This window comes from Gorilla gorilla, chromosome 7 (assembly GCF_029281585.2).
Source record: "Gorilla gorilla gorilla isolate KB3781 chromosome 7, NHGRI_mGorGor1-v2.1_pri, whole genome shotgun sequence".
In the NCBI taxonomy this organism is placed as follows: Eukaryota; Metazoa; Chordata; class Mammalia; order Primates; family Hominidae; genus Gorilla; species Gorilla gorilla.
Window position 1 is genome coordinate 149,535,939 of NC_073231.2, and position 10,865 is coordinate 149,546,803.

General features: G+C 54.7%; 1 protein-coding gene across 24 annotated transcripts; it reads left to right on the forward strand.

Moving 5' to 3' along the window:
* The first annotated feature begins 279 nt into the window (after positions 1–279).
* Positions 280–10,865, forward strand: ZNF707 (zinc finger protein 707). 24 transcript variants are annotated; one of them, XM_063709590.1, is made up of 8 exons: positions 836–929; positions 1,140–1,501; positions 5,057–5,128; positions 5,599–5,696; positions 6,454–6,520; positions 7,474–7,600; positions 7,998–8,114; positions 9,152–10,865. In XM_063709590.1, exons 5-8 carry the CDS (start codon positions 6,506–6,508, stop codon positions 10,009–10,011), a joined length of 1,119 nt encoding a protein of 372 aa, XP_063565660.1. In that variant the 5' UTR covers positions 836–929; positions 1,140–1,501; positions 5,057–5,128; positions 5,599–5,696; positions 6,454–6,505; the 3' UTR covers positions 10,012–10,865. The 24 variants fall into 24 exon arrangements, with proteins under 24 accessions (XP_018888396.1, XP_063565655.1, XP_055204423.1 ...); XM_055348446.1 differs by lacking the exon at positions 1,140–1,501 and adding an exon at positions 4,397–4,470 and having other exon boundaries at positions 826–929; positions 5,057–5,696; positions 8,001–8,114; XM_063709593.1 differs by lacking the exon at positions 1,140–1,501 and having other exon boundaries at positions 829–929; positions 8,001–8,114.

Consider the following 10,865-nt stretch of genomic DNA (forward strand, 5'->3'; position numbering starts at 1 on the left):
TCCTTGTCCACTTTCGTGTTCCTCCTGTACTCCTGGTTCCTCTTTGAAGTTCGTGGTAGATAGCAGTAGAAGAAATAGTGAAAGTCTTAAAGTCTTTGATTAATGCTAACTTATGCTGCCTTCTCTCTCTGCTTCCGCTACCTAAGAGGGAAGGGCCCCCTGTCCTGTAATCACGTGACTTGCTTCACCTTGTCAATCACTTAGAAGACTCACCCTCCTTATCCTGCCCTCCTTGTCCTGTATGCAATAAATATCAGCACGCCCAGCCATTCGGGGCCACTACCGGTCTCTGCGTCTTGATGGTAGTGGTCGCCCGGGCCCAGCTGTTTTCTCTTTATCTCTTTGTCTTGTGTCTTTATTTATTACAATCTCTCATCTCCGCACACGGGGACAACACCCGCTTAGCCCCGCAGGGCTGGACCCTACACCCTTGATTGGCTGGAACTGGGTGACTGGCACAAGAGCAAGTGACAGTCTGTTCACACCTCCAGTTAGGTTACCGTTCACTTTGTAGGATAAACCTTTAGGCCGACTTTAGGTTATGAGGGCCAGGATCGGTGGCTCACGCCTGTAACCCCAGCACTCTGGGAGGCCAAGTCAGGCGGATCACCTGAGATCAGGAGTTCAAAACCAGCCTGACCAACATGGTGAAACCCCCGTCTCTACTAAAATTACAAAAAAATCAGCCGGGCGTCGTGGCGCTTGGCTGTGACCGGGGCGGGGCCTGCCGGCTGGGGCGGAACCACAAGCGGTGCGGGGCGAGGCGGGCGGCCTGGACGGCCTGGAAGGCCAGCGCGCACCACCGAGACGTGGGCTCCTAGAGGGGCCGGAAGCTTTCGGATAACAACTTCCGCTCGGGAAGTTTGTAAAAGTCTGGGCTACCGGCGCGGCGTAGTGGATGCAGCATCCTAGTTGAGGACGGCCTTCTGGTGAGTGCGCCCGTGTCCCCCGCCGCCCCTCCGTCCGTGGGTCGTGGGCTGTCAAACCTAATTCTGCGGCCGCCCCAGGGCTGTGAGACCCAGCGTCGCGGCTGCTGGGACAGACCGGGGAGGCTGCCGGTGCCCTCGGCTATTCGGGGGCTGTTCTTCGGCTTCTTCCGGCTCAGCCGCGTCCTCTCTCCTCGCTCCTTACACTTGCAGGTTTGTCAGGACCCGGTTGCGTATCCTCTTGAAGCTGGTTTCTTCCTGGCTGACCCCGTCCGCGATCGTGACCTTAGTTATCCCTCATAGACACTTTCCACACCTGTGTCTCCAGCCCTATCGCTCCGATGAGACCCAAGCGCTTAGACTTGATTCATAACACCCAAAGCTCCCCGGCCCCAGGCTGAGCTCCTGCAACCTCCACACCCCACCCTCTGGTCCTCCCAGGCATTCCACCGCGAAGGGGAGGAGGCAGAAACCCGAGATTCGCTTCTTCTCCTTTCCTGCCCACGCCCAGCCACACAGTCACTGGTGCGTTAGCTCCATAACTGAACCATTTGCCTCCTTGCCATTCCCAGCCTGTAAGTCCCAATCCTGGCCATCTTCCTCTCTCACCTGAACGCCTCCCTGTCTTCTCCCCACCCCCATCCTGTTTTGCTGCTTTCTCATTTGTTCATCACAGAGAATCTTTTATAAAATGTAGCTTAGCCAGGCAAGGTGGCTCCCGCCTGTAATCTCAGCTCTTGGGAGGCCGAGGCAGGTGGATCACTTGAGTCCAGGAGTTCTAGACCAGCTTGGTCAGCATGTTGAAACCTTGTCTCTACAGAAAAATACAAAAATTAGCCGGGTGTGGTGGTGCGCGCCTGTAATCCCAGTTACTCTGGGGAGGCTGAGGCAAGAGAATCGTTTGAACCCGAGAGGCAGAGGTTGCAGTGAGCAGAGATCGCGCCACTGCACTCCAGCCTGGGCGACAGAGCGAGACATCATCTTATTAAAAAAAAAAAAAAAAAAAAAAAAAAAGGTAGTTTAGGCCGGATGCTGTGGCTGACGCCTGTAACCCCAGCACTTTGGGAGGCTGAGGCCAGAGGATCTCTCGAGGCCAGGAGTTTGAGATCAGTCTTGGCAACATAGTGAGACCCCGTTTCTGCAAAAAACTTAAACAATTGCAGGGCATGGTGGCACATGCGCTTTTGGTCCCAGCTACTGGGGAGACTGAGGTGGGAGGATCACTTGAGCCCAGGAGGTCGAGGCTGCAGTGAGCTGTGATTGCACTACTGCACCCCAGCCTGGGTGACAGAGCAAGGACCTGCCTCAGAGAAAAAAAAATCCTGTGTTAATTTGCCTAGGGGAAAAAAAGTAGCTATGACAATATCCTTCTGTTCTCCTGTATTAAACTTTGTTGCATTACACATGAAACCACGGCTCAGGAGGCCTTGAGGAATCTGGCCTTAGCCCCTTTCCTGGCCTATCTCACGGTTCTCCCTGACTCTGCTTTCCAGGCTGGGAAGCCCAGCCCAGGTTGTAGTGCAAACACAGCTGTTGAGCTGAGGGGAGAGGGTGTTTTTTTTTTTTTTTTTTTTTTGAGATCGTCTCGCTCTGTCACCCAGGCTGAAGTGCAGTGGCATAATCTCGGCTCACTGCAACCTCCGCCTCCCGGGTTCAAGCAGTTCTCCTGCTTCAGCCTCCCAAGTAGCCTGGCTAATTTTTTGCATTTGTAGTAGAGATGGGGTTTTACCATGTTAGCCAGGCTGGTCTCGAACTCCTGACCTCAGGTGATCCACCTGCCTTGGCCTCCCAAAGTGCTGGGATTACAGGCGTGAACCACCGCGAATGGCCGGGAGCTGTTATTTTTATCACTGTGGTCATTGCTACTTGCTAGAGGAACTCAGCAAGGTGTTTTGATTGGAAAATACCACCCATGACCCATGTGCTCAGTGTGCCTTTTCATGTTTTTATAGACCGTTGTATAACTTTGGTTGAAGTGTCTGTTCTAATATTTTGCCCAGTTTAAATTTTATTTCTCTTTTTTATTGATTTGTAGGAGTTACAATTCTTTATATAAGTCCTTTGTCAGATACATCTATTGGGAATATTTTCTCTTAGTCTGTGGCTTACCTTTGTGTCTCTTTTTAGAAAAAAAAAATTTAAATTAAACAATAGAGACAGAGGTCTCCCTATGTTGCCCAGGCTGGTCTCAAACTCCTGGCCTCAAGCAATCCCCCTGCCTTAGCCTCCCAAAGTGCTGGGATTACAGGCATGAGCCACTGCACCCAGTCTCCTTTTTTTTTTTTCTCTTAACTGCCTTGGTAAACAAAAATTTTTAATTCTGATAAATCCAATTTGTGATTTTTTTTTTTTTGAGACGGAGCTTTGCTTTTGTTGCCCAGGCTGGAGTGCAATGGCGCGATATCGGCTCGCCGCAACTTCTGCCTCCTGGGTTCAGGTGAATCTCCTGCCCCAGCCTCCTGAGCAGCTGGGATGACAGGCAAGCGCCACCACGCCTGGCTAATTTTGTATTTTTAGTAGAGATGGGGTTTCTCCATGTTGGCCAGGCTGGTCTCAAACTCCGTACCTCAGGTGATCTGCCCACCTCGGCCTCCCAAAGTGCTGGGATTACAGGCGTGAGCCACTGCATCCGGCCTGAATTTGTAATTTTTTTAAAGTGCTTTTAGGGATCCATGAAAGAAATGTTTGTCTACCCCAATGTTGTGAAGATGGTCTCTCTGTGTCACCCAGGCTGGAGTGCGGTGGCACAATCTTGGCTCACTACAACCTCTACCTCCAGTCTGTGTTTTTTGTTTGTTTGTTTGTTTTTGTTTTTGTTTTTGAGACGGAGTTTTGCTCTTGTCGCCCAGGCTGGAGTGCAGTGGTGCGATCTTGGCTCACTGCAACTTCCACCTCCCGGGTTCAAGCCATTGAAGCCATTCTCCTGCCTCAGCTTCCCAAGTAGCTGGGATGACAGGTGCCTGCCACCACGCCTGGCTAATTTTTGTATTTTTAGTAGAGACAGGGTTTTGCCATATTGGCCAGACTGGTCTCAAACTCCCCACCTCAGGTGATCCACCCGCCTCAGCCTCCCAAAGTGCTGGGATTCTAGGCATGAGCCACCACGCCCGATCTACTTCTTTCTTTGTAATCTTATGGCTTTATGTGTTTTTTCTACCTCCTTGCACTGACTCAGGCCTCTAATAAGGTGACAGAGAGAAGCAGTGGGCAGACAGCCCTGCTTGTTCCTGGTCTCAGAGGGAAAGAGCTCCGTAGTGGCCCATGAAGCAGGATGTTGGTTGCAGGTCTGCCGGGTTGAAGAAGTTCTCTTCTGTTCCTTGTTTGCTGAGAGTTTTTGTTGGGATTAGGTGTTGAATTTTAACAAATGCCTTTTCTGCAGCTATTGAGATAATAGCTGTTATATGGTTTTCTCCTTTATTCTGTTAATTTGGTTAGTTATATCATTTTCTTTTTTTTTTTTTTTTTTTGAGACGGAGTCTCACTCTGTTGCCCAGGCTGGAGTACAGTGGCGTGATCTCGGCTCACTGCAAGCTCTGCCTCCCGGGTTCGTGCCATTCTCCTGCTTCAACTTCCCGAGTAGCTGGGACTGCAGGCTCGTGCCACCACGCTCGGCTAATTTTTTGTTTTTTAGTAGAGATGGGGTTTCACCGTGTTAGCCAGGATGGAGTTATGTCATTTTCAAATGACAGCAAATGTTGGGGATTAACATTGTGATTAAAGTTGATGCTATGCTGTTGAAAGAGTGAAAAAAAAAATCAAGTTGAAAAGCATATTCATGAAAACATGTAGCAGTTAATGTAACCACCTGTGAGTGTCAGAAGGAGAAAGGGAATGTCTGTGTACCTGCTGTGCTGGAGGTGGGAGGGACGAGGGGTCGGGGTGAACGCCGGGGGAGCCGCCCCATGCAGTGAGTGTTGAGCGCAGGTGGTGGAGGGAGCCTCCTGGGCACCAGCTGCAGTTAATGGGGATCAAACCAGCTGTGTACTCTTAGGGTCCATGTCACTTGGTCATGACAGAGAATTCTTTTTATAAACTGCTGGATTTGGCTTCCTAATATTTTTTGAGAATTTGTGTTTATGAGAGTTTGGTAGGTAATTTTTTTGTAATATCTTTTTTTTTTTTTTTTTCAGACGGCGTCTCAGTCTAACAAGCAGGCTGGAGTGCACTGGCATGATCTCAGCTCACTGCAACCTCCGCCTCCTGTATTCAAGCAGTCCCCCCACCTCAGCCTCCTGAGTAGCTGGGACTGCATATGTGCACTGCCACGCCCCGCTAATTATTGTATTTTTCATAGAGACAGGCTGGGCAACTGCTGGGCTCGAACAGTCCTCCTGCCTCAGCCTCCTAGAGTGTTGGGATTACAGGCGTGAGCCACTGTGCTTGGCCCCTTGTAATATCTCTATCAGGTTTTCGGTTTGGGTTTTGCTGGCCTCATTAAGACAGACTAGATAGCGCCTGCTCTTCCTCTGTTCACTAAATAGCTTCTAAGATCAGTACTGTGCTTCCGTAGGCTTTGGTGGAGTTTACCAGGGAATCCAGCTGGCTGTGGTATTTTCTGTGTGGGAAGGGTTCCAGTTACATTTTCAATTGCCTTATCAGATGGAAAGCTTCCCTTTCTTTTGTCAGTTTCATGATACTGTGTTTTTCATCAAGTTTGTCTGTTTCATCTCAGTTGCTGAACCTGTTTGCATGAGTTGCTCCTGACGGCCCTTTAGGATACTTCCGTGTCTGTAGGGTCTAGAGTGACATCTCCTCCCCTCCCCTGACGAGGTAACCAGGCATGGGCCATCTTCCTCCAGCTGGTTCTGTCTCTTCTCAGGGGTGCCTGTGGGGCTGGCCTCTTCTGCATCTTGGGGCTCTGAGCTTTACTCACGAAGGAGGCAGGACCCACTGTGGCAGGAGGGCAGTGGGATGCCAGGGTGGTTCTCCACAGACCTGGGGGTAGAAGCTGGATCTCAGCGGGCTGGGGCCCTAAGGTTTAGGGGAGCTTGTGGCTTGATCTGGAGACTCAGTGAAGATTAATGGGGTTTCTCGGGGCTGCACCAGGTTTTCACTTGGGGGAAGGCTGCGAGGTGGCCTCCTTGTAGCGTACCCGAGAGCATCCTCCTGGCACAGTGCTGTGGGAACGGGCTGCCCGCTTGTCTCCCGAGGAGGAGCCTCCGCTGCCTCAGTTGCGGTTAGACTCTCCAGTCATGTGTTTGCAGCTAAGCTGTTGGCTTTCAGCCAGCAATGGCTGGCCTCTGTCCTCCTCTGGTGACAGGCCTGGCTTGCTGTCTGGTATTTCAGAGTTCTTGTTTGTGGAGGTGGCACACTGTACCCAGCTGTCCCTTAAAGATATGTTGGCCCCTCACCACTGCCAAGTTTCCCCACACCTGGTGGCTGTCAGTAGTTACAGAGCAGACCCTGTGTGTCCATCACTCATTTTTCCTGAATTCCCCTTGATTTGCTGAGTGGGGGGGCTCCTGGGGTCAGGTGAGGGGGGCATTCCCGGGCCGGCTACACCCACTTACATTTCTTGTCTCCCCAGATCTGCCCTCCTTGGCACTGTGCTTCCCCAGAGGGGTGGCCTCACTGTTCCCATGGACATGGCCCAGGTGAGCCCTGCTGCTGCCGAGTGCAGCCTCCCTTCTGCCCTGCTGGCTGCCTGAGACCCCAGCACACACACGGGGAGGGTCTGTAGCAGCGGCTTCCCAGGCACTGTGCCCGTGTCTGCCTTTCTGCCTTCTCTCTTAAGGGGCGGGGAAAGAGAAAAGAAAATTGGGGCCAGGCGCAATGCCTCACGCCTGTAATCCTAGCACTTTGGGAGGCTGAGGCAGGTGGATCTCGAGGTCAGGAGATCAAGACCATCCTGGCTAACACGGTGAAACCCCATCTCTACTAAAAATACAAAAAGTTAGCTGGGCACGCACCTGTAGGCCCAGCTACTCGGGAGGCTGAGGCAGGAGAATTGCTTGAACCTGGGAGGCGGAGGTTGCAGTGAGCCAAGATCGTGCCACCACTCCAGCCTGGTGACAGAGCAAGACTCCGTCTCAAAAAAGAAAAAAAAAAAGAAAGAAAAGAAAATTGGAATCATTGACACTAGGAGAGTAGTGGCTGTTGTAGGAAAATAGACTAGATTCTCTTAGTCCACTAGAGCTACCGTAACCAAATATGACACAGTGGGCGATTTACACACATGCACTTCCTCTGTTCCGAAGGCTGACGTCCAAGATCAGATGCTGCAGATCTGGTTTCTGGTGGGGGCCACTATTGTGCTGTGTTCACGCGTGTGCGGGGAGGGAGTCGGGGGGCTCTCTGGAGTCTCCTGTGAGGACCAGGTCCGTGGGTCAGGGCCCCTCCCTTCTGACCTCACTTAACCTTAATCTCTTCCACAGAGGCCCATCTCCAGACACAGCCACTCGGGGCTCTGGGCTTCAGTGAATGGATTTAGGGGACACAAACAATCAGTCCACGCAGGGCCACTCCCATTCCCCCTTCCCGCCCAGACCTGTGGGCTGAGCCTTCTTTTTCTTGGGAATGGCCTCTTCGGGAGCTGTGTGTGTTGCAGGAGCCAGTGACCTTCAGGGACGTGGCCATCTACTTCTCAAGGGAGGAGTGGGCGTGTCTGGAACCCAGCCAGAGGGCCCTCTACCGGGACGTGATGCTGGACAACTTCAGCAGTGTGGCTGCTCTGGGTGAGCATGGGCTGAGCGCTGCGTGAGCACAGGGCGAGTGCTGGGAGAGCTCTGCCGCTGCCTCTGGGCCCGGCTCGTCCAGGACAGTAGTGGGGCCTCCCAGCCGAGGGGGCTCAGGAGCTAGAAGTTATTGGCTTATGTAGACAGAGGGGCCCACTCAGCGTTTCTCTCGGGCTCCCTGGAGGCAGTCTCATCTTCCTTCCTCTGACCTTGCCAGGGCCTTCCGTGGGCCTTGGTGTCCAGGCCCCTCCCTTCCTGTCATCTCTGCTTCGGGGTGGCTTCTCCAGGGCCTCCCGAGGGCTGGCCTGGCGTCTTAGGCTGATGCACAACTGCTCTGAGCCTCGACCCTCACTTTGTCCTCAGTACAAGTAAAACAGAACCTTTTCTCTCCTTTGAGAAGGATTTTGCAGCCCCAGACCAGACCTCGTCTCTCGCCTGGAACAGTGGGAGGAGCCGTGGGTTGAAGATTGGGAGAGACCTGAGCTCCAGGCAGTGCAGAGGGGACCCCGGCCAGGTGAGTGCTGGGCTGTCTGGGCTTGGCTGGCCCTGTCCCTGTGGCCCACAGCTCCTGGGTGAGTGCTCAGCACGCTGCAGTGACCAAGGGTGTGTCCTTCCCATGGGAGAGCGGACACACAGCCACTCTCTAAATTAGACAGGCATTAGAGATGTAGGGGCAGCCACGCTCCTGCCCTGATGGACACTGGCCGGGGACGGGGCTCCCAAGGCATCGTGGTGCAGGATGACATACAGCTGCAGCTCGGGAGGGGCCTGAGGCTGGAGTGACACTTGAAGCCTGCACCTAGCCACCCAGGTGCTGTCCGGCGGAGGCCATTGGTGTGGGTGTCTGACCTCCCTGTGATGGCCACGTGGGGTCCCAGGCCTGGTACTGACTGCACGTGAGGGTCTCCAGGTATGTGGCTCTGGGTAGGAGTTTGCTCCACGTCCTTGTTTGCAAAACTGGGACAGTGGCCATGCTTCCCTGCATTAGGTGAGGGGTGCTCTTGGGGCAGTGGTCAGAGGGGTTTTGCTTTTTACTTACGTTTTCAGAGTGGGATGGAGCAGCTATGTGAACACGAGCCCTGGGAGGTCCCTCGGTGTGTGGAGCCCCCGGCTGGAGGGAGCCATGGCTCTGAGGCTGAGTGGTTGAGAATCATGTGGAGCTACCCGTCTTCTAGACGACATCCTGGCACCACCTCCACCCGCATGAGTGGGGCCTGCTGGCGTGGACAGGGTGAAAGGACATTCTCTTGGCCCAGTTGCTTCTGTTGGTTGGCAGGCATGTGTCGGCTCTCCCTCGCGTCAGCAGCGCCAGGTGGCCTGCGTACCACCGGGGCTGGGGAAGCATCTGAGCTCATCTTGGCTTCCGCTGTTGATACTTGTGGCTCATCTGTGTTTGAACGAGGTTTCCTGATCACTCGTAGCCATGTGGGATGAGATGAGTAGATGGAAGCCAGTCCACACACACGGCAGGAGGGTCCTCTGGGCTTTGCTGGAGGCACTGCCTGGCTGTGGGCCACTGGCTCTGTGTAAGGGTGTCTGTTCCTTCCACAGGGGCAAGGAAGTCTGCAGACCCCAAGAGACACTGTGATCATCCAGCTTGGGCGAGCAAGAAAACCCACGTGCGGCGAGAAAGAGCCAGGGAAGGAAGCAGCTTTAGGAAGGGCTTCAGGCTGGACACGGATGACGGGCAGCTTCCCAGAGCTGCTCCAGAAAGGACAGACGCCAAGCCCACGGCTTTCCCGTGTCAGATGCTCACGCAGTGTTGTGGGCGGCGGCCGGGCCGCAGAGAGCGCCGGAAGCAGCGCGCAGTAGAGCTGTCGTTCATCTGCGGCACGTGCGGGAAGGCGCTCAGCTGCCACAGCCGGCTGCTCGCTCACCAGACGGTGCACACGGGAACCAAGGCCTTCGAGTGCCCCGAGTGCGGCCAGACCTTCCGTTGGGCTTCAAACCTGCAGCGCCACCAGAAGAACCACACGCGCGAGAAGCCCTTCTGCTGCGAGGCGTGCGGGCAGGCGTTCAGCCTGAAGGACCGCCTGGCTCAGCACCGCAAGGTCCACACCGAGCACAGGCCCTACTCGTGTGGCGACTGTGGGAAAGCCTTCAGGCAGAAGTCCAACCTTCTCAGACACCAGCTGGTGCACACCGGGGAGCGGCCGTTCTACTGCGCCGACTGCGGCAAAGCCTTCCGGACCAAGGAGAACCTCAGCCACCACCAGAGGGTCCACAGCGGGGAGAAGCCCTACACCTGTGCCGAGTGCGGCAAGTCCTTCCGGTGGCCCAAGGGCTTCAGCATCCACCGGAGGCTGCACCTGACGAAGAGGTTCTACGAGTGCGGCCACTGTGGGAAAGGCTTCCGTCACCTGGGTTTCTTCACGCGGCATCAGAGGACTCACAGGCACGGGGAGGTGTAGGGGCGCCCGAAGCGTGGGGTGCTGCGCCTCTGCGGGAGTACTGGGCCCTGAGGGAGAGCTGCAGTGAGAAGTTGCTCTTCAGCCTGGAAAATCAACCTGAATTCAAAGAAGCCTTCTTAGTCCTCAGAGCTCCCCAGTCCCCCGAGAAGTTTACTGGGAAAACTGCCAGGTGGGAGAAGCAGATCCATGGGTACGCCGGAGATGGCGGGGGCTCTGGAGATGGCGGGGGCTGCGCCCCAGCGCCGGGCACCCTGGGGATGTGCTGAGAGTGTGCGCGACCCGGGAGCCACATGCCAGGCCAGGCTCAGAGGTGGAGAAGCCTGCCTGGTGCCCACAGCCGTCTGGCTCAGGGACTCCACCCTGGCCCCTAGTCACCGTCTGCTGGGCCTTTCCTTCCTGGCTCTGCACCCCATGCTGGCTGCCCGGTCTGGCTTCCCTTCTTGTCTCTGTCTTGGGCGAGGCAGCTGTGAGCATTGCACAGAGGCAAAGACCCTCCTGCAGCCTCTGCGCTGGGCCATAGAAACAAGAGCCTTTGTAATACTGAACCTCATTCAAGGAGTAGGAGTGGTGGTTAGGTCAGGGCCACCCCCAGTGCTGCAGGAACGGCCTCCACCCAGCTCTGTTGGTCAGAGCCTGGGTCATGCACCTGGAATTGGGAGATCAAGTTGGGTCTCAGGGCAGTGAGGTGGCCATATCCACCACAGGGCATTTCGTGGGGAAGAGGTGACCTCTTTGTTTTAAACTTAAGGTGTCTGCTTATCCAGCCAGAAATAAAAATCTGCCAGTGGTGTTCCCAAGGGAAGACCCCCGTGGGAATGGATCGGGACACTGCCGTGTTTCAGGTTAGCCAATTA

What these genes read in the sequence shown, in the direction of transcription:
- ZNF707 (XM_063709585.1), top strand. An exon ending in CAGCAGTGTGGCTGCTCTGG is followed by an intron (nt 7,601 to 7,997) that starts GTGAGCATGGGC and finishes CTCTCCTTTGAG; the next exon opens with AAGGATTTTGCAGCCCCAGA. An exon ending in GCAGAGGGGACCCCGGCCAG is followed by an intron (nt 8,115 to 9,151) that starts GTGAGTGCTGGG and finishes TTCCTTCCACAG; the next exon opens with GGGCAAGGAAGTCTGCAGAC.